Genomic DNA, 23,582 nt, shown 5'->3' with positions numbered 1-23,582 from the left:
ATTGTAGTACCACATGTAGTAATGTGTATACTGCAACCTTTTCATTGTTACACTCAGTAACAGACCCCAAAATAGAGGTTCGTGTTTGCAAGAATGAAATCATTTTCTTTTATGAATTCTTGGGATGATTTACCTAAATAATAAATTAAGAAATGTATCAAGTATAATATGTAATTCATGTGTGTTTGTGTAGGAGATCTCAAGGAGTTGGGAATCCCCCTTTCCTCCCGTAATTATTTTTTAAAAAATCACGGCGAGATTGCGTCCGTATAATAGAGAGATCGGGATAAAGGGAGGCCGGATAAGAGAGGTTCAACTGTACTGTAAAGTCTGTCTGTGAATGTTCTCAGTCATCCAGGTAAAGTATCACATGAACAAGATTCCTCGGCGCTTTCCGAAATTCCCCGACCCTGTTACGGGTCAACAACCAATTGCCGCCAAAGATCAGTCGGCCTGATGAAGCGTCCCGGAGCGGACGCGAAACGTCGCTACTCCAAACTACAAGTAAGTCCAGTTGACTAGATTTACCGATATCGTTCATGTGGTACTGTAAAGTCGCTTATTTGACACTTTCCAGCAGTCATTCTGTTCAGACACAGTTTACAAAGAGTGAAAGGTTTTGACAACAATGGTAACATATACATGTATTTCTGACTTAACAAGGATTGTTACGGAAAAGAATGAAAACTTTGCAAAAAGAAATGCTTGTTTGAAGACTATTATGACTGTACAGTCAAGGAGACTCTGCATTTTTTGTCTGAATGTTACCTATACCACACTCCACAATATCAGGAAAAAGAGGAGAACTTGTAAACTTTTAATAATCGTAATGTTTAGGAGAATCTCTATTCAATAAAATGAATGTAAGTTATTCACAGCTTGGCCAGTACTCATTAAACAAGATCCATTCCACGACCATCTGCAAAACACACAAGTAACGTGCACTCTGGGGTAAGTTTGAAGAGCAGTCCTGCAGGGGTGGTTTTTGTGGTATCAGCAAAACTCATTTAACTGCAATGCTGTCAGCACACAGACAAAAATGTATCAATAGCTAGGCTCATGCACTAACCTATGTAATTGCACTGAGGATATCCACAAGTATAAGCCACCGAAACCTGTGATTACCCCTCATACTGTAATTCTCCCTATCACATTTTTATAAATGTAAAAATATCGTCGCTGGTTGTTGGGTAGGTACACTGGCAGGACGCTATATGCAAATGAACAAGGTGATCTTAGGTACCGTGTGCAACACGCAAAGCCAGGTCTAGTGGGGTCACACTTTTGGAATTGACTTGTGTGCTTCCAGGTAATGCAGAGTTACTGTGCAGCAGTCATGTGCACAGCGTATATGCGGTAATCACATCTAATTTTTCCCCTATCATGACTAAAACAATGTCACTTCAAAACAGAAGGAATTTTCAGAGTTCACAATTCAATATTTCTTTTCCCAACACATAACAATTAATGAGAAAAATCCCCCAAAGTAGCTTGGAGATAGAGATAGTGGTCCATGCTTTTTGTGTGTGTGTGTGCCATCAAATAGAGCTCGCGCTGTGCACCAGCACAGCGCTGTCAACACATTGTTGCAGATATCAGATACAGCCACTGCTGTTCTGAGTTTTTACAATTATATGAGACAGGGAGAATTATGATACTTAAACAAACACTTTTGGCTCTTAAATGTGCATCTTCAATCACACTTTTTTTGACAGCAGGATGGTGTTAAGTGTGAGTGTGAAGCATCAACCATCTTATTCATTAGTACATCATAACCACAAAGAAAATCAGGTTTAAGAAAAAAGAGGGAGTCCCTCTCCTGCACACAACTTTACACCTTTTTTTTTTTTGTTTTGTTTTCAAAATAACAGCCCTAGCAGGATAGAATGACTTTGCAGAATTCCAAGTGTTTGAAAGATGCTTTCGTGTTTTTGGAAGTACTTTATTGGATGATTCAAATATCAAGAAATAATAATGGTAATAATATGTCACCCCCTTCTAAAAAATGGACTCACCCAGGTGACATAAGCTCTAGGGACCTCCTCTTGTTGAAGCGAATGCTGCAAGACAAGGGCAACGACATGGCGGTCAGACAACTAATAACGACAGCGAGAAATCATATCACAAAAAGCAAATTAAAGTACAACGACATGCACAGAAAAAAATGAAGATCTTTGACGGGCAAAGAATAAATCATACCGCCAAATAATCAAAACTGCTGAAATGGAAGGAAGTTGCAGGAAATAAGGATGCTGTGTAGAACAATACAAAATGTATATATTAGATGTTTGATGATATCAATGGAAATGAGGAATTGTAAAGCAATGTCATTCAGAGAATAGATAAATCAAATCAAATAAAAAATCTAACTCAAACTTGAGTTAGAAATATCGCTTCAGATATTGCAAAGCATTTTGACAGCATCAAAACAACAGTGTTTGGTAGAAGCACACTGTGATTTTATAGCCTACTGCCACAACACTTTTGTGACAATATTATATATCTAAATTTGTGCACACAGCATAGCATCTACACTTAATATTTCAATCAGCTGCTGGTGGTTTCCCATAACTCATTTGAAGAAAAAATAAAAAGAATATCTATGTTCTAATCCATAGATTCGATACCAATTCAAATTGCTGCTTGGTTGGGTGAAAGCAAAGCATAACATTTCGCAAACCATAAATCAAGAAAGCAAAAGAAACTGAACAAGTGTGAATCATTGAACAACTGATAAGAAATTAAAAGCACAAATGGAATAAACAAAGAGTGGAGCAGAGCAATTAAATTTCATGTCTCTTTGTGTAAATGCAATTGCTGTTATGAAAGGTTCGCACATAAATACATTCAGCAAACATTCCATTTTACATTCAAGTACTGGTGTATGTGTGAATCTGCTGTGATAGCAAGTTTCAAGGACAGGGATTCTTCTTTTCTCTGACACTTACATTTACTGTGTCGCTGACTTCAAATTCAATCTTCTCTCTTGAATTCCTGTAAATGGGAACCACATTTCTGCTCCCGTAACACTGATATCTCTAATATCCATAAGCAAACTGAGGTGTCTTTTGGGGGGAAGTAAAATTTTGCTCAGTGCTAGTTGGGTGGGTGGGGGGAACTGTACAGCAGAGGGAATTTACCTGGAGGATGCGTCCAGCTCGCTGAGACTGCTGACGGAGGCGGTTGCCACGGTGATGGGGGACTCCGGCCTGCTGTCTGGACCAAGCTGTGGCACTGGGTGAGGAAAGGAAATTGTGAGATCGTGGGAAAGGGCCATTCGTACAGCTCGAGCAAAAATCTGTTACAAGCCACACAAAAATATCCCGCATAAAACAACTCACAAAACAGATTGTACATGGATTTCTGGGAGAAAGGTCCACAAATCCCCATTTCTATGTCATATCAACCCAGACTCTCAGTGAATAGGAATAAGAGGGAGAACTATTGCAAAAATACCAATTTTCACTCATTTCCCTCATCACACTATCTGCAGGTGAAATATTAATATCGCTATTATCTAAACAGGAATAGTTTGCAGGTATGCTATGTGTATATGTATCTCGTAAGTACGACATTTTCTTGGACAATTCACATTTAAAGTCAGCAAAAGCTCCTTGTTATGTGTGCTAAAGCCCGCCGCACACTTTACAATCAGACCGGTCGCACAACTCATGGGCATGCGACAAGTCGCATGACTTGACATCGCACACTATACGATCAGACTACACAACTAGGCTTAACGACCCTTCTTGCTTCAGTGCATCCATACCAAAGAGCCGTCGGCTCCAATTCGCAAAAATTTCATGGCGCGAAAATATTGCGTTTTACAGTATAGAAGCGCACACATTGCGCACTGTGTGTGCTTGCATACTACTGTACCATGATTGGCTGAAAGCCCATGACTGGTCGTGGAAAGTCAACATGTCAAATCTCTCCGACTGGCACTAAGACCCAGTTGCACAACTGAAAACTGGCAAGGCTGGTGACGTCACACTTCCAGTCTAAGGTCGTACAACCGGTCTGATCATATAGTGTACGGCAGGCTTAACCCATTGAGGACGAGTCCTGAGTATACTCGGGCAAGCATTAATGGGAAATGCACGTTGTAGCAAAATCAATCTGACCTCAATGGATTAAGATACCTAATCACTTTTTCCATGCTTGATCATTCATATGACATCCCTCCCTACACTGAAACATTAAATAAGCATCAAGTGAATGATGACTCACGTGAGATGCTCCGGTCCGCCCTGTAGTCTGACGGCATCGCCTTCTTGATGGACTTCTTCTTCTTGTTGAGGAACGGGTCTTGGAGCAGCTCGTGGGCCGTGGCTCTTCTCTCGGGGTCAGGTTCAAAGCACCTGGCCATCAATATACATACAGTCAAACCTGTCTCAGTGGCCACCTGTTTATAGCGGCCACCAGCTCATGGCGGCCACTGAAATATCCCCCGCACAAAATTGCTGTATTATAGATCCTTTATTTAGCTGTCACCTGCCTAAGGCAGCGAGCGGCCACTCATTTTGTATCCCGTGGTGAATATCTACCTGTGTATAGCAGCCACAATAATTTAGCTGAACTGTTACATCAGCCATGAATACGTTGGCTTTTACATTCACTGCGTAATTCTACCGACTCCTATCAAGAGAACTGAAGTAGGTTCAAAGAAAATAAGTGAATTGTATTTTAAAAAAATCTCCATATCATACCTGCTCATGCAAACTTATTTGCTGTTTTTTTTTAGAGAATCATATGCAGTATTTTATGCTATTATGCAATGCAGGTGTTGACATTCAAATGGCCACTGACCTGTCAATAGTGGCCACCTGTCTATAGTGGCCGCTTTTGTCGTTTCCACCTGGGTGACCACTACAGACAGGTTTGACTGTATAACATGCAAAGTAAGTGGTTCAGATTCTGTTGCCAGTAGAATCCGTTCTTGCCAACTGCTCCAAGCAAGTGTATTACAGGGATAGTATAGTTTTGGTTGAGAAGGGGATTGAAGTTTTAACTTTTTGCAAGATACTAAGACACCATTTATATGAAATATTAAAATGTGTACAATTCCATGAGGATTTAAATGTTTATTTGATGAAAATCGGTTTTGAAATGGCTGAGATATCCAAAAACAAAGAGGTCCTGATAAAAGGTGGCTCCCATCTTTCACTATGACCATTTTGTTTTACTTTGTTTTTTATATCTCAGTCATTTTAAAACTGATTTTCATCAAATACACTTCAAATTCCTCATGAAATTGTATGCTTATAATATTTCATGTAAGTGGTTTCTAATTATCTTGCAAATAAGGTAAAACCTAACTCCCCATCTCAACCAAAACTATACCATCCCTTTAACAATTGGTTACAGGACTTCATTCAAGCAACAATTATCAGAGCATTAATATTTGATCAGCATACTATAAGGAGAAAGATTTTGTATTGAGTCTTTAACCTGTAATATGTTTGTTGCATTCCTGTAAAAACAACTTATCAATGCAATATCATCCCATTTCATCAGTTTTGACGGTGTAAGTGACATTTGGGCAAGGGCCATTTTGATATCTTGAAATGATAAAGCAGGAAAAAATTGCCCTAACTGCTTATCAAAGAAAAAAAAAATGGTCAAGTTAAATGGAAGTGAAAAGGGGCCTGAGCTTTCAATCATAGCACAATCTTTGTTACAGGCAAAATGAAAAACTTAGAAAGCAAACTTACACCTCCATTCACATGTAGAGAAAAATAATAGTAAATAGGGGGTTTTCCACCACAAATAAAGATGATATCCGATATTAATACCCTTTTTGTTTGCTCTATTTTCTTTCCTTTTTTGTGGGGGGAGCGAGCCTTGGAATCATCTCACATCTTCTTTTAAGTCTTACCTGAGGATGAAGTCTTTGGCATTCTTGGAGAGGGAAGCTGGGATCTCAGGATGAGCCTTGTAGAAGCCCACCTTAAACATGGCAGCTTGTGGGGACCCCAGCTGAATGAGGAGAAAAAGAACTTGGTCACTAACATTACTACATACGTCTCAGGGAATGTTTCATGTTACATACTAATCACACCACTCATGCGTATCACACCACTCAATAACACCTCATCACGCATGGAGCGAGGACGACCCTCAAGAAATCATACATGGGCATAGACCAAGAGATTAATTTGAATACTGTTGGCCGCATCATCAAAAACAGGGTTTCCATGATTTCTGCATTAAGCATTTGGGAAGTTGCACCACACACAGGTTATACTGTCTACTCTCAACAGCCAAGTAATTTGTAGCATTCCAGTTCAAAGATACATTGTATTCTCTGATGTGCACACCAGCCATAATTAAATATATTTTGCCAATGCACTTCACGAAGTGCAAAATCAAAATATCATTATGTTACACTTTCATGCTGTATTGATGTAGGCATTCAATATTATTCCACAGATAATGTATACAGCAGACACATGAAATATATTGTGTAATCCACTCAACAAATGTAATATGCCATACTGGTATGTTACAATTGTTGTAATTCTGTAGTGATTTGGTATTCAAAGTTATTCCACAAAAAATATATACATATTGTAGTACATGGCAGCAACACAAAACATGTTTTCAATCCACTCCAGAAAGTGTTATTTACATGTAGTCTGCAAACCTACATTAACAAGATCCTACACATGGCAATGCATAATTATGTAATTGTCTGCTAGTACTTACAGTTGAGAGCTTGAAAGAGCTGGATTCCTTTGACATATCATCACTGATATAACAGTAATTGTGTTAGCTGGCTTTCAATCTATTCAAAAAGTGCAATTCAGCTCAATACAAAACACAGATAGTGGTGTGGACAGCACAGTCAATTTTCAATAGTTATCAGAAGTTCTTTTGTTGTAATTGTCGCAGCAAGTTGTCGCAGTTGAACCATACATGTACATGTTTATTGTACTTTCTCACCTCTATGAAAGGAGGCTTTCCTGTAGCCATTTCCACAACGGTGCAGCCAAGTGACCATATGTCCGCCTGGAAAATATACACACAGGAAAAAAACAACAACAATATGGGACCAAAGGTCAACATACTGACGATGTCCAGATTGACAAAAAAAAAAAAAATGGTTTGAGGCAAAAGATGTCTCAGACACACTGGGATAGAAGTTGATGTATTATTAGGGACTCAGAACACACACAATCACATATGGTCTCTCATGTCACGGTGATACATAGAGCAAGAAAAGAAAACACAAAATGATTCATGTCCTGCCTTACAACCACTATACACTGGCCCCATGTTTTCATTTCTTCATTGTAATTACACTGTTATTCTGCATGGTTACTATGAGAATACTAAGAAGGAGCAAAACAAATAGCATCGTTCAAAATAAATGTGACCTTTAAAAGAGACTAGTATGGAGTGTTTGAAGTCATTGTGTTTCTGTGCTGGTTGAAATCCTGGCAAATTTGTTTAAAGAAAGTGATGACTGCTTAACAGAGCAGTAAGTGACTTGACTTCATAGGTCGTGATCATAGGGATAGTATACATTTTCACTCTATGATAAGTGTTCACATCAGGTCGATTACAGTTGATGTCCTTTGGGCAAGGCAGCACCAGCTGCAGAAACCCAGCTGCTCTGAGGCCCTTTTAAAGCAATCACGATAAAGTAAAAATTAGATCAAATTAATGTGATGAGGTAAAGATGTTTGGAGTGCTGTCCATTTTACTCCCAATGACAAAAAGCCACACGGAGAAATGGTTAAGTTCCACAAGAATCACTTGTGCGTTATAAGACAAAATGTATTTTTAAAAACCCAAGGTCATCTAGAGGTGAAAGGTCAACTTACCGGAGCACCATGACCTCTGATGCCCTTGTCAATCACCTCTGGAGCCATGTACTGTAGAGTGCCTAGGAGACAATAGGAGAGATGCACATGTTTATCACGCCATCAAGCACTCCATGTGGCTATAAACCTGTGTATGTACACAGTATGATGTTATACCAAAGATCTGCATTGTAACTGATTGACAAATTGCCTAAATTGATCTAAATAAGCACCAATTATTCAGTGTTCTAGTAGTAGCCATCATGATAAAAAAAAATCATGGGCAAACATACTCAGGTTGGCCTCGAACCAACAATCTCCTGATTACTAGACAGGCGTCGTATCGAATAGACTACCAAGCTTCCGCTGTCAATAGAAACATTGACTACAGTGCTACGAGGTGGACATTCACTGACCTTTGAAAGAGCTGGCGGCTGGATTGAGACCGGCCAGGCGCTTGGAAGTCCCAAAGTCTGAGATCTTGACCACTCCACTGTAGGTGTTGACCAGCACATTGTCTCCCTTGATATCACGATGGACAATCTTTTGATCATGCTGAATAAAGAACAAATTTAATCAACAATATGAAACATAATAAATTATTTTCTTCTCTTTTTTTGTAGGGGTGGAGAGATGGGCTATCAAGAATGTAAGGATACACAATTACAAATGGGGTTCATATGTGAGGTAGATATATGACAAAAATGCAGGCACACTAAAATAGACAAATAAACACACATACTCACATACAATCAAATTGCTACAGCTCGATGTGCAATATAATGATTCCACATTTGCAATGTACACCTTTGTAATCTTCAACCCCAGCCTCTTGAAATATGCATGTGCCGATCAGTTTTAGATGTTTAATTTACTTTAAAAAAGGAAAAGTTCAGGGAAAATCAAAAAGAATCAAATCACTCTTTTGTCAAATAATTTGGAGTAACAAAAAAAAAAAAATGGTATGTACATAGCTACAATTGTATTTCATATCTTCAGAACAATGGCTAACGTGTAACACATGATAATTCAGAATCTGCCCCCTTACCAGATATTTGAGGCCTTCGAGGATCTGCTTGGTGTAGTAAGCAATGGTGTCTTCATGGTCCTTCAGCGGCCCCCACTTTGATCTCAGAAGAGCTGAAAGGCTTCCTGAAACAGAAGAGAATACCAACAAGAATGTACTTCGACTAGTTCGTCATGTGAAAATTTTATACCAACAGTGAATGGTCATGAATGTAATGGTACAAGATTGCACACACAAGGGAGAAAGATGAGAGGGTATGATATACAATGTAGGGAATCTAATTTTTCAGCAAATGGTAAATAATGTTCCATTGCACAAATACATCCTATGCATTCCAAGGGCTCTGTGGAGAAGGCATCCCTCACAAAAAGGTCACAAGTTTTGCAGCAACAAAGTCATTCGCTTGTGCGCTTATGCTACAGACAGGTGTTTTAATACAGAAAATGAAATCTTTGAATCATGATGAAGTGTGTGATACGTGTACTGTTCTTAGGTCAAATTCTGATACAGTACACTTTTGGACCAGTTTGTGTTTTGGTTTGAGCGCTCTCTGGCACAGTATGGTATGGTACAGTGTGGAACGGCATGCTTTTGGACCACATCAGAAAGTGGTCAACTTTTGCACTGGCACAGTACAGTATGTTTTGGGAATGTTTGAGCGCTCCTCTGGCACAGGCACTGTATCAAACGGTATGCTTGAAGAAATCACTCAAACACACACAAAGAGAGAGTAGAGGGGGTAGGAAAAGAGGAAGAGTAAAAAGGGAGAGAGGGAGAAGGAGAAATGAGAAGTAGACAGACAGATAGATAGAAGGACTTGCGCTCACCTCCTGGCACCTGCTCCATGAAAATCTTGAAGATGCTCCCCTCCGCCTCAGAGCCGAGGTACTTGACAATGTTCTTGTGGCTCAGCCGGGAGTGGAGGAGGATCTCCTCGTGGAGTGGTTGTACTTCTCTGCAATGGACAGAGGAAAATAGAAACTGAATGACTGTGAGATTTTCTTCCCATCTTAGTCAGTACAGGATGGGCTGGCTTAGGAGGCTATACGGATTCAGTAATGTGATTACACGATTACTATGAAGTACTATGATGATGATCATGATAATGATGACAATAACAATGAAGATCATAATGATAGAAGTATTAATTGTAATCAAAGAAATTTATAGCAAGTGGAGGTAATACTAGCAGTGTAATATGCAGAAATGATGCTAACAGCAGTAATTGTAGCAATAGTTTGTAGTAGTACCAGTTGAAGTAGTAGTAGCAGTACAATGTAGTAGCAGCAATAATAGTAGTAGTAGTAGTAGTAGTAGTAGTAGTAGTAGTAGTAGTCGTCGTAACAGAAGTAGTAGTAGTAGTAGCAGCAGCAGCAGCAGTAGCAGTAGTTCTGTAGTAGTTGTCGTCATCATCGTTGTCATTGTCGTTGTCATAGTAGTAGAAGTAGCGGCAACAGTAGTACATGATGATACTTGCAAATGACAACACATGACAAACTGTTGCTTAAATGAATTTCGAGAGACTGACACAACAAATTGTGTCTACACCTCACTCTTTTGTCCTATGTTCACGAGTACAAAACATCCTTTCTGTGGCAGAAGAAAATGTCCCCTCAGAAAGCAAAGTTTGGCTAAGATCATTGTTTAGAAAACACACATTATGTGAATATCAGCAAGAACATATCACATCCACCCACAGCCGTGGTCAATTTCCAGGAAAGAGGGACAGATAAAAATGCATCCTGTGGACAACACAATATGTATGAGGGTCAAATCCCTGTCATATTTATCCATGCCTCATCCTAAAGACTGAGAGATAACTTCTTTAACTCAAGGTCACCTCACTCAAACAGATGAGTGGGCGGGGGGTAAATGTGTAAAATAGCACCTGACACACACATACAAGCAATGAAAAACGACTACGATATTTTACATGTACAGTGGCGGATCCAGGGAGGACCTCACCGGGCGCACGCCCCCCCCCTTATTTTTTGTTGAAACAAAAGAAATACAAAGAAAAATGGGGGAGGAGTGCATGCATCTCCCCCCCCCCCCTTTAATTTTGTAAACGCGCCCTCTCTTTACGGAATTCCTGGATCTGCCCCTCATGGATGGAACATTTGGTTAAAAGTTTACTTAAATCAAATTAGAATCATAAGAAGACTCTTGGGACCATCCTTCTAATCATGACCATCCCACACGGCATACACCGAGTGGATGTTTCCTACAAAGTAGCAATTCATGACATCACAAAGAGATGATGGTGACTAAGACAAATTGTACATCTGTAATGCTCACAATCCAACCTAACAATACGCCTTCCCAACCCCCTCCTTCCCCGATTTCCTTGTTGATACTCCCTCTTCTTTTGTATTTTCCTCCTTTTTTTTGGGGGGGGGGGGAATTATATAACTGTGTTCTCTATTGCTACAAATAATATCTCACATAAGAGCTAAATTTTGTGAAATGATGACAGCAAATGATACTATTCCATGAAAGCTTTAACCCTCTATGGCCCGTTAATCTTCAACACCACTGATCTTGCATGCAATCAGTCATCATCGGTGCTGGGGGACTTAAAGGGGAGAAATACATATACCACCTCACCTCATGTCTTTGATAGGGATCTCCTTGACGGCTACAGTGACCTGCGTCCGGCAGTCCCTGGCCGCATACACCACACCGTACGTCCCACGACCCAGGATCACTCTCTCACGATTTTCTGTCAGCTCGTACTCCGTCTGAAACGTCAGTGACGGAAACATTTCTTTAGTTACAATTATATTTTCTAAATTCCTTATTCTATTCTCTTATTTTGTTTTCTTTCTTTTTAAGCTGTATCCCTGATTTCTTACAATCCTCTATTTAACTTTGTTTATGGTCACGTGTGCATTATGTACAGAAGTCAATTTATCAGTTGACAACAAAGTTACACACAGTTAGATTCTTAAATAATCTTACTAGTTAATTTGATCTCAGATAATTTCTGGTTTTTATTTTTTCAAATTGGTACAAAGAGTCATTCTGCTGATACATCATTTCATGAAAATCATATATAATTTGGGCAGATGACAGAGAAAAAGTGGCTGCCTTCAAAAGATACGAGATATCAAATTCTCCAACCATACTCTTAACCGACAATGCTATTTTCATGAAATCTCCCCTTTCCACTCATATATCACACTGCAGTATTTTTTTAAAAACTATATTGCTACAATGGGTGACGAGCATAATGTCTATAATTCAATTATCATGGCACAGCACAGAAAGCATGTTCTCAGTTACGTCTCACCTGTATCGGCTCGTCGTTCAAGTCGGAGTCCACCTCAGCGCCGATCACGGCCCTGCCTCCCAGCATATTCATGATCAGTTCGTGGAATCTTTGGGGAGGAAAGGGAGCAGAGGTTATACACTACAGTCCATAATATGCTTGTGAGAATGAACTTTTGCAAATCTCATAGACCAGCACATGGCCTGCATTACTCATAAGAGCGCAAATTTCTTGCAAGATCACAGCGTACATGCAGAGCATAACATTAAGACCCTTTAACCCTTGATATTTTCACTTTCTGGAGCAGGATCAAACAGATTACTCGCCAAAGGCAGGACTACCTGTATTCCCCCCCCCCCCCCCCCCCCCCCCCAAATTAAGCCCCAATCTAATCTGTACAACAATTTACTCACACATGGCAACTTGCTCCAGAATTTCATTCGCCAAATAGAACATGATATTTGGCAACGAAAAAAAAAAGAGGAACAAACCTTCCTAGAATGTCCATCACTTTCTTTTTTCTTTTTCTTTTTTCTTTTTTTGCCAAATACTCAAAATATCTTCTGGTCACCTTGGAGAGAAAAAGGTCAAATTCCAGACAGATAAATGTGCCACTTATGACTAGATACTCCTGCTTATCAAAATGCCATCCTGCTTGTAAAAAATTCCACCACAACATCCATTAACCCATTGAGGATGGACTGATTTCGGTATAACTCTCATTTCCCATAGACACCTGCCCAAGTATTCTCGGGACTCATCCTCAACAGGATAAAGGAGAGAAATTCCCCTTAAACCAATGTAGTGGTGGGTTGAAAAGAAAAAAAAAGAACGGTAGCATTTCAAAGTAAGCAAACTTAAAGACATAAATATATATCATCAATCACATTCAAATATGACATCCCTTAAAATGAATCCATGAAGGAGATTTGGATTATCTACCACATAATTAATTGTAAAAAGAGACAGAATTTTATTTGATTTAATCTAATATTTCATTGTCCACAAATGAGGAGTTTATTTGCAAAAGGGGTTAGATCCACTTTTAGTACTTAAGAGAAAAACTGTTTTGTTTGTGAGAATTTGTACACAAGTGTATGGAAAATCAAAATCTAATTTTGCTATAATTTCTATTCAAATGTTTGTCTGGATTTGAAATTTTCACTGTAACTAACTCAAATGGAATTCTGTGCAGTGATGCTAATAACTCAATTTTCGTCAAAAATGAAGCTAACACCTTTTGCAAATGAGCTCTTCAAATATGGAAATATACCTTCCATCGTTTTACATACAAGAGATATACACAAATTACAGAAAAAGATGAGATAATGAAACTGATAGACAGACGGACAGACAGAAAGATGGAAGGTATATGAAAATATCTTAAGTTTCAAACAAGAGTTGGAGGAAGAGCAAAATGATGAAAAGACGGAAAGAGTTTGTGTATTCTAGTTTTCACATCATTATGGGATGTAAGAAGAAGACAGATGTATAGTACAAGGTTGAACTGCTACAGGGTATCTGTGCAGTCCCATCATCACTCTCTTTACCTTTGTCTGAGATGTGAGGATGGGAAGTACAGCTGGAAATCATCGGCATTTTGCTGGACATACAGGAAGAGGCATCTGTCATCTCTCTTGTAAGTACTGAAAAAGTAAAGATAAGATATTAATACTCTATTTATATGTTTCATATCTATCAATTGAGTACGTTTTCTCTATCTATTCATCAAAGTGGAAAATATCTTTAAAAATCTATTCATCAAGAATGTATTTCCCAATCTCTTCTAATAGAGCACAGCAAAGCCCCAAAGGTATTATTTCCACTCCAACATACACAGATCGACTGGAGAGAAAGATTCCTAAAAAATTTTGGTTTCTAATGTAAGTTCCTAGTGATTTACGTAGCATCATAAAAGTTTTGGCATGTAATAATAAATAAATAATAATAATAATAATAATAATAAAGTCATAAAACAATTTATCCACTTCATGATACATGATGCTCTCACACTTGAATAGTGATGTGATTTTCTTCATCATCATGGCAGTATAAAATTAGTGGTGATACTTTATCTAAATGTGTTGATCCTGCTGAAAATTAATATTCTATCTTTTCTGAGATCAAGCAGTGAGGCGTAACACATGAAACTTTGAAACTGCAGTCACACTAGATTCTTTTTTTTTTATATTCTTTTCTTTCTCCTTACCTGATTCCTTTAATGGACGACACATTGAAGAGCCATTCACTGATTTCCTGCCAAAAGATAGATCAGAAAGTGTTCAAGGACTTGCCCAGTATGATCTCATACCTCGGCCACATGGAAGGTCACTGATAAAAATAATTTTTTCACATGCCATATCTGATACGAGCCAAGGGTAGGCCCGTGTATGACTGACAGAGCTTATACTCTTTTGAGACTGTGAATTGAATGTACAGTGTACAAACATGCTCTCAATAGCAGCAAGCATCCTACAGGAACAATCTACCACACACAAGACAGTCAAGTTTTCACATCAGAATGCTCAGAGAGGCCATACAAGGCTTATGGGTACACTGTACACCGTGTATACGCCACATGCGTTGCCAAAAAAAAAAAAAAAAACTAATAAAAACTAATAAAAGATTTATTGATTTTCAAGGGTAGCCAGAGCATGACTGAAAATGACTTGTGGTTTTGACCCAACTTCAAAGAACACTACACTTCACTTCACTTCACACCATTGCCACTTATTCATAATATTTCATGCACTCACAGAGGCATCAACAAATTACATAACATTAAGCAAAGACGTTTGGCAGCAAGTGTATTAGAGGTACAATCCAAAGTACACAACAGATTCTGTTGTCAACCTTAAAAGCCATACAAGAATTTCCCAAACTTCGTTGAATTTCATGTCCGATGAAAGACAAACTCTATTTCTTCTCAACCTCTTAAAAGTGACACTAGACAACTTAAGTGAAAGTAAACGTCCCAACATGGTATAGTTCTTTCTCAGTTCGCTGTATCTCCAAGTATTGAGAGCTCTGTACACATCTCCCCCAATGAATCCTTCCCTTTGGGGTTTACATAAAACCAGGACACATGCTTTCTTAATCTTTTAAAATTGTCATCATCATAATCTGTCATAGGCACACTTCTTAAGAAAACAAAAGGCAGATGTTACATATCAGACTGAGCCTTACCCTAAAGAATTACATAGAACCAGGACACCTACCCTGCAATCCTTCTCGATGGCCACGTGCCACAGGCGGACAGACTGTTCGATCTCGTCGTCGCCATCGTTGATGGTGATGTAGCTCGGCTTGTAGACTTTGCTTGGCTCCTGAACCAACACCTACGATACGAAACCACAAGGAAAAACAAAACGAAACAATACTACAGAACTTCAATATAGCACTACACAACTGCTAAAATTAGTGACTGCAGTCACTATGGCCATTGACAGGAAAGGAATTAAAAAAAAGGCCTATCAGTATTTTAATTGTTGCCATAGTTACTGCAAATAATTCCATCTTATAAATACTAAAATTAGCTCATGATCTGACAGTAGTCAGCGTTTAGACAGAAATAGGCAAATAACGGCTAGTCAGCATCTGTTACCAAGTAATAGTACACTTGCTTTGGGTCATGGTGAGCTCAAAATTCCAATTCTAAAGTCCAATTAGTCTGGGAAGCTTTGTGAATCAAAAGAATGAGACTGCAGGTACAGTTATATATCTTTACTTGTGGAAAGTTTTGAGCTTGATCTCTATGTCACTATGTTCCATACTCATTTCTCAAATAAACTCTAACTGTGGCCATTGCTCACCGGAAAGCGGACGTCGGTGACCGACTCCTTCGTGGCCTCGACGAAGAAGTCCAGCCAGAAGTTGAAGAGCTGCTGGTCGATGGTCGGGTCCTCGTCGGGCGTCGGACGCACCCGGCAGATCATCTGGATGTTGCCCAGGGTGGACTTGAGGTACCTGGGGGGGAAAACAGCAAGAACATCCAGATGATTATTATGTCTATCAAGGGGGCAGAGCTTTGTCTGAATCAATGATTTAGTTTTATGTGCATTACTAGCTGCTTAGCTGGGAGCTGTCCAATTTCTCTGTGCATGGTCTTAGCACAGTTGCACAATCCTTTCAACTACTGTCAAGGGTAAAATATTAAATGAAATAAATAATAAACTGCTACTACAATTGATAATTTCATCTGCCTTGGAGTAACTGTCATCTCCGCATTCAAAGACTGCACGATGGGATACACCGTTGTGACAAGGAAGGAAAGAGAGGTTTGTTGTTTTCTCATCATACAGGGAAGAACCAACAAAATTTATGACAGAAATGTGATGCCCTTTTTAGTGCAGTCCCACCTATTCATGTCTGATGCACTCTATTTTTTCACTATGAGAGAAGGGGATTGTAGTAACTGCACTAAAGCCAGCCTCACACTGAGCAACTTTGTCTTACGATAACTCTGAAGCATTTCAATGCAACTCAATGCCACATTGCACTTTGTTACAGGATATTACAATAATTGTCTCCTGTTGTATCACACACCTCATTCTCAGACTGTACGCCATCTGACAATCTTTTGCCATGTGACATCACATTGCAGTAAATCACACTGTGAAGCAGACTTTCAAGAATGATCACATGACATAGGATTGGGAAGCGATATTCCAAGTGACTAATGGACTAATCATTTTATTAACCAAATGACTTTTGAACAATGAGGAAAACATGAAAACTGAAGATGATCATCATCTCTCACCAGATGGGCGGCTTCAGCTTGAACATGCATTCGGCAGCCTGCGAAGCCTTGCTGAAGTCGCCGGCCAGCACGCTTATCTCGAAGAAGGTAGCCACATCCCAGTAGTCCTCCAATGAGACCAGACTGCCTTTCTTGCCCAACAGGTTGTTCAGCGTCATACCTGATGGGACAAACACAAACAAACAAACAAACAAATAAACAAAGAGACATCAACTTATCAAACATTTAATGTTTACAACACATCACCTGATTGAGTGATACCACTAACCACCTCCAAAGTGATACCGGGGAATGAATTCTGTACATTTTTGCTTTACTCTGGTAGCCCAGTAGGTTGTTCAGCATCATGCCTGATGGAACAAAGACAAACACACAAACAAACAGACAAATACAACACCCTTTGATTCAGTGATAATGCTGACCACCTGAGAAATGAAATCTGAATCACTGTAAACTATACCTGCTTGCCAAGCAGATTTTTTTTTTTGGCATCACCATAACTTATGGGACAAAAACAAACAAATGAAAGGAGCAATAGTTGCTCATCACACCATTACTATTCTAATTCAAAACCAGCTGACTCACTGATACAACCAATCATCTAAGATATTAGAATATGAATCAATGCAAACTATATTCTGTCTGCCCAGGAGATGTCATGCATGCTGGGACAAAGATAAACAAATCAATAAATAAACAAATGAACAAAGAGACCCCCAGCTGACCAGATGATCACTCTCTACAATCCAACACCATCTGACTTTAGTGAAATTGCTAAAGATGTGATACTAATAATAACTTTGGTAAACTTTTTTTCTTTACTTTGCTTGCTCGCCACAATGTTCAGCATCACGCCTTGATCGGACAAAAAGGAAACACACATAAATAAATAAATGCACATAGATGCCAGCGAGCAACCAAACACTAATTTTTTTTTTTTTTTCAAATCAACATCGACTGATTTGGTAATATGGCTAAATTGTATACATGACAGACTCCAACCACTTAACTTTTTCTCTAGTATAAAATTTTAGCACTTGCCCGGTGGGATGGAAATGCATTTTGAACGATGAAATCGGAAAAAAAAACCAGGAATTACGGATAAACAACAATCACTGAGACATTATTACGAATCACATTCATTGTGTAAATTCAACACCATTGCATTGTGGGTAATGCACCACCTCTACTTTCCAGTCATACTTCTAATCAAATCAGAAACGATAAGACTTCGGTTCATCACAATAACTTTCTCTCTGACGTGAATGCAACTGTGCGCCCAGCTTATTGTCCATCATTGTGCTGGATGGGACCAAGCACACAGACAGACAAACAAACAAACAAACAAACAAACAAACACAGAGACAGTAACTTACAACACTGGGTGAATGGCTTAATGGGAAAATCCAACACCCACTGCAATGTGGATAAAAGATTTGGTTCTCACTGACTTTGTTACACTGCTAATCAAATCATTACTGATGTGCTGTAGATCACTTGTGTAAACATCTTTTACCCCTCTGAGTATTACTAAGTCTAAACAAAAGGTGACTTTAACAAAAAAAATAAGGATCACCGATGAAAACTTGCAATCGTGAACACAAACATAATTTGTGCAACATACTATGATCTGAACTCTGGTAACACAAGAAACAGCTGCTCATCTATTTTAATGTGCAAGAATATTGATAATGTTAATTAATTCTGTCCTTCCTGTTCTCTGTACAATGACAATGAACATAACTTTATGACAGACAATATCTTAATACAGATGATTTCAGAGTCAGAATAAGGATCTTATTCTTCAACACACTTTTGTGATAACTAGTCATTTGGAAAAAAAAAAAAATGTGACAAGCATGGTGTATAATATGGCAAATGAGTGTAGTGTTTCCAGAATTCAAATCATCAACATTAACTTAATGATCCTTTTGCAGATTGGCTACACTGCCCCACTAAATTAACATAGTCGCTTCTCTAGCCACTTGTAAAAATACTGTACGTAGTCAACTACAAAAAGCAGGATGTTACTCCGTTGAGTCATCTGCAAGACACTTAGTTACTAGACAGACTTTTGGAAAATACTTGCTGGTTTACTCAAACCTCTTGGTGCACTCCTATGAACGCTGCATGCCAAGGAATACCATGGAAATGGCACCTGTTAGAAACAGAGCGCCTAATAAGAGAAAGGAGAATATAATATGTACCTATTTTCTGCAACTCTGGGCACTTGGTGAACTCTTGACCTGAGAGGACCAGGAGGGTGGCCAGGTTGATGCCTGCATACTCGTTGGGCTGAACCTCGAAGCCCTTTCTGTACCTACAGGGAAAAAAAACAGAAACGTGCATACAAATGTAATCCTTACAGCTGAATGACAAATTGCCCTTCATCGATGTAAATTAGCACTAATTATATTCAGTGCTTTAGTCATAGTCATGCTAAAAATCATGAGCATAAATACTATGGAAAAGGTACGGATAAGATCCAGCACTGGCTGTCAGGCTGATGCTTGGTGGTCTAGCAGATAGGCACTCACCAGTGGATAGCATGGTCCCTACTCTCAGCATCCAAATAGTTGGATTCGGTGTAGATGTCCTTGTAAATCCTGCCGCACAGGCAAAACATGTCCGGCACCTGATTTTCCTCGCTTTCCAGACCCTGCAATGGACAGGACGTAAGAAATCACAGTGTCTTTTATATGGAGAAGAGCTGCTTTTTAGTTTGCATTATGCAACAGGAATGCGGGTACAGTGCACATGTTCTAGCAACATTCACAGACTTCTGTTATTTATTGACTTACAAATCTTCATGTGGAAAAAAAAAATCAACAAAGACACATGTAGCAGATGAAAATTTTTGTCCAAGATAAGACTAAAATGATGCAAGTGTGACATATATATAACACTTTGAGTTGGCATAAACAGGATTTCATTTCGTGTTACATTGGGGGTAACTGGAACCATAACTACATGTATCATTATAATTACGATCATAATCATTATGATTAGATTTGCATCCTGCTTCACATAACACATATTTTGTTCATAGTGCTCTCATACAGAACAACGACACAGTATGATGGTAATGTTTGAATCCACAAGCACACAGATATCAAATCGCAAGTACTGAGCTTAAAGAAAGAATTCCACTGAGAAGAGTGGCTGTATTACCTTTGTGATGACAGTTACGGCTTTTTCTCTGTCACCAGGCTTTCTCCTCCTGTAAGATTTATGAGACAGCAAGGAAAATGAAAATGGTCCCAGAATACATTTATTACATACTAGTATATTTCAAAATTATCACATTTGTGAAAATCATGCATACTATTACGGCTTATTCATTGACATTGGATGGCAGCAAGTTCTACATTCTAAAAATACCCACAAAATCTATTAAAACAAAAGTGTGACAAAATAATCAACTGCAATATTTGAAACAAGGGTGCATTGTAATGTACTTGAGGTCAGTAAAGTTGTCAATTACATGAGACACTTACAAACTTTTGACTCTGATGCATATCAAATGGTGAAAGGGTACGCACTGCAATGTCAAGAGCAACATCTTCAAATCTTTTCACCCTGATGCTGGCGGGAAAAAAAGGTAAATGGTCTGAACTAACCTGTTGAGGGCAAAGGCGTAGAGATGTAAGATGGCGGGCTTGTCGGTCACATGATCATTGGGAAGCTGTTTGATGTCTTCGACCAGCGACACCATGGCATTGTAATCCTGTCAAGGGTAGAATAAAGAGTACAGAAGATCATTTTGAAGTTGAAGTTGAAGTTGAAGTTTGAAGTTTTTATTAGCAACAACATTTTGAACATGTACATATAAGAATCATAACACAATTGTATTTACATACATATGTGAAAAAAATATACTTATCTGTTACTCCTTTACAATAACATGATTAAATGATGATATTTGAGAGTTAAATGTGATACATGTAGCATAATTCTACAAAGTTGCTGTTGCTAACATGAAACCCAAAGTTAGCCCAAGTGCTAGTCAAGATTGGTCACCTTGATCTTCATACTAAAAGCTAAATACAAAAGAAAAATTATTACATGGTTAGTTGAAATGACTGTGAATATATATACATCATTCATTTTCTAACATAGAAAACTAATAATACCTGACACAGTATAATATCTATTAGAGTAGGATATCTGCAAGGCATTTACGAAATGTAGATCTTTTGCTTTGTTCACACATTCTCGTGGCAATGTGTTTCAAAGTTTTGGTCCTAAGTAAGAAATCGAAAATTGTCCCTGTGTGGTTCTAAGTTTTGGTAAGTACAACATTCTTTTTTCATTTGTTCTTGTCCTGTAAGTATGATGCACAATTTGGCAATAGTCATACAGAGGGTGCGGAATAGTTCCGTTGCAGAGATCGTACATAAATGTAAGAACTGAGAACTTATGTAACCTAACAACATCTAGAAGTTTGAATCGTTGGAACAATGGTTCTGAATGTGTTCGTAACGACGAAAATGTTATAGCTCTCAGAGCCATTTTTTGAGAAATATGTATACAATCTAAGTGAGATTTATAAATAGTGCCCCATACCTCAATACCATATAATATATTTATATTTCAGTACAGTACGTCAAACTAAAATACAGATTTGATTAAATTGCATAATTTCACACTTTTTTCAACTTAGGATTCAAGCACACGGTAAAATCACACAGCACAGTGGAAGAGGTCTTATCAAGATAGGCTCTAAAACAAGAAAATCATTCAATTTCAAAGTTTCTGATGCTTTTTTGGAACAGTGTTCAAAGCAAAAATACTGATTTGATTAAAGTGTAATTCCACACTATTTTCAAGTTAGCTTTACTACACACAGTAAAATCATATGAATGCAATGGAAGAGGTTTCATTAAAAATGGAGTTAAAATATGAAAGTTATTGAATTTTAAAGCCTCATATGTTTTCAAAAATCAGCGATAATTAGCCACAACCACATACAGTTGAACCTCTCTTATCCGGCCTCCCTTTATCCGGATCTCTCTATTATACAGACGCAATCTTGCCGTGATTTTTTTTTAATAATTACGGGAGGAAAGGGGGATTCCCAAACACACATGAATTACATATTACTTCCAACATGATTAACATACATTACATCAAATTTCCTCCCAAATTGCTTATCTTCAGACATTTTAACATCCCCAAATGTAACAATGAAAAGGTTGCAGTATACACATTACTACATGTGGTAGTACAATGGGCTACATCAGTACATGTGTATGTATATGTACATGTATAAAGCATTGAGTCTCCAGTATCCGGCCAAATCCCTTAACCGGATGAGCCCCGGTCCCAACTTGTCCGGATACGAGAGGTTCAACTGTATTCAAATTGGCGAAGGTGTTGATGTCATCACCCCACAAGTCTCCCACTGAACTAGAAACTTCACCAATTTCCTTTGTTTCGTCGCTGAATCCACGAACCGGCACAACCGGCCAAAATCGAGTAAATTGTCGATTTTGAGATTTTTGCATATTATGATAGTATATACCGAGTTCTACAACCTGACAAATTTTTGAACCTCAATCTTGAGTAATTACGTAATAATAACGACTGTGCCACTTCGTGAAAACACCGACTGGTCGGTCTAGATTTTCACGAAGTGGCACTATCGCGTGCGTACACGCCGGACGTCATCGAATTCACTGATCTGTCAAACGTCCTCGTACGCGCTCGTCCAAAATGGCTGCGCCCTGAGCAACGGAAACCAGACAGATGAAATCGGTAAAGATACATATCGCTCTGTATTGACAGTTGAATTATTCGAATTTTTCACTTTATTGAATGTAGATTTGTAAATAAGGAATTAGAATATCAAAAAAGTGTAAATATGTACTCTAACAGGTCACAATGACTTAGTTTGGCTCTGTCCTGCCTTCGTACTCTACGTTTGCAGTCCCACAGCTATTGTTCGGTGTAAGTGAAGAATAGGGAAAGCGGTTCGAACTAAAGAGTCAAATGAACTTGTCTCACATTTGCATCGAATCTGTAACGCACTAAAATGGTGATATATTGTACAATTTTATTGTTGCCTGTAATACGCGAGCTCAAGTTGGTAATGCTACGGCCTACTTCTTCCCAGGTAATTTAGCTCTCTTATAGATCCTCTGAATATTCCAGGAATTATCTACAGTTCTTCTAGATCTAATTTAGATAGTTAACTGTGTTACAGTGCTAAATTATTAATAGTGTTCTTGAATACCGTTACCTGTCCAGGTTACTGTGACATTATTTCACTGACTACCCTTGAGGTCTCAGTGGGAAAAAAATGATTTAAAGCTACTTGTGCTAAAATCTAAATGAGGAAGGTCCTCCTCCCACCTCATTGTCTAAATTGAGGCGTTAAGAACAACAACAAGGTTTGATAAAGTTGTCGTGAATATTCATACCAGCAAATTTGATTTGGATAGACAGCAAGCAAAAACATATTTGTTACGCAACGTTAATACTCGGCACCTGAATTCATAAATTGTTCTATCATGCTATAGGCCTAAATGTAAACATTATAAATATGTATGTGGCAAGTAATTTTGCCTTAGTTTGTGATATTTGCTTGTAATGATTTTCTACAATCTATGGTTCTTTGAAACACAATGGTTTTTTTTTTTTTGGGGGGGGTGGGGGGTGGGTGGGGAGGTACGAGGATTCAGAACTGTGCAAATTGTAAAATTAGACCAGAGTGAT

At 38.5% G+C, this 23,582-nt stretch overlaps 1 protein-coding gene across 1 annotated transcript in view; it reads right to left on the bottom strand.

Annotated features, from left to right (window-relative positions):
* The window catches only part of LOC139712106 (mitogen-activated protein kinase kinase kinase 5-like), a 53,354-nt gene that overhangs the window by 15,529 nt on the left and 14,243 nt on the right, over positions 1 to 23,582 (bottom strand). The window contains exons 7-26 of the mRNA XM_071623942.1: positions 20,486 to 20,592; positions 20,037 to 20,085; positions 19,403 to 19,524; positions 19,073 to 19,185; positions 16,866 to 17,025; positions 15,919 to 16,072; positions 15,325 to 15,444; positions 14,316 to 14,362; positions 13,657 to 13,752; positions 12,128 to 12,215; positions 11,443 to 11,576; positions 9,663 to 9,790; positions 8,857 to 8,960; positions 8,225 to 8,363; positions 7,830 to 7,891; positions 6,946 to 7,011; positions 5,879 to 5,979; positions 4,231 to 4,361; positions 3,141 to 3,234; positions 2,016 to 2,096 (exon numbers count right to left, since the gene is read on the bottom strand). Of these exons, the coding sequence (XP_071480043.1) occupies positions 2,016 to 2,096; positions 3,141 to 3,234; positions 4,231 to 4,361; positions 5,879 to 5,979; positions 6,946 to 7,011; positions 7,830 to 7,891; positions 8,225 to 8,363; positions 8,857 to 8,960; positions 9,663 to 9,790; positions 11,443 to 11,576; positions 12,128 to 12,215; positions 13,657 to 13,752; positions 14,316 to 14,362; positions 15,325 to 15,444; positions 15,919 to 16,072; positions 16,866 to 17,025; positions 19,073 to 19,185; positions 19,403 to 19,524; positions 20,037 to 20,085; positions 20,486 to 20,592 (2,096 nt within the window). The remainder of the gene's footprint in view (positions 1 to 2,015; positions 2,097 to 3,140; positions 3,235 to 4,230; positions 4,362 to 5,878; positions 5,980 to 6,945; positions 7,012 to 7,829; positions 7,892 to 8,224; positions 8,364 to 8,856; positions 8,961 to 9,662; positions 9,791 to 11,442; positions 11,577 to 12,127; positions 12,216 to 13,656; positions 13,753 to 14,315; positions 14,363 to 15,324; positions 15,445 to 15,918; positions 16,073 to 16,865; positions 17,026 to 19,072; positions 19,186 to 19,402; positions 19,525 to 20,036; positions 20,086 to 20,485; positions 20,593 to 23,582) is intronic.

The sequence above is a fragment of the Diadema antillarum genome, unplaced genomic scaffold, assembly GCF_040938485.1.
Source record: "Diadema antillarum isolate AM-2024a unplaced genomic scaffold, OU_Dant_1.0 seq00001760_RagTag, whole genome shotgun sequence".
Taxonomy (NCBI): Eukaryota; Metazoa; Echinodermata; class Echinoidea; order Diadematoida; family Diadematidae; genus Diadema; species Diadema antillarum.
This window is presented reverse-complemented; position numbering and strand designations above follow the sequence as displayed.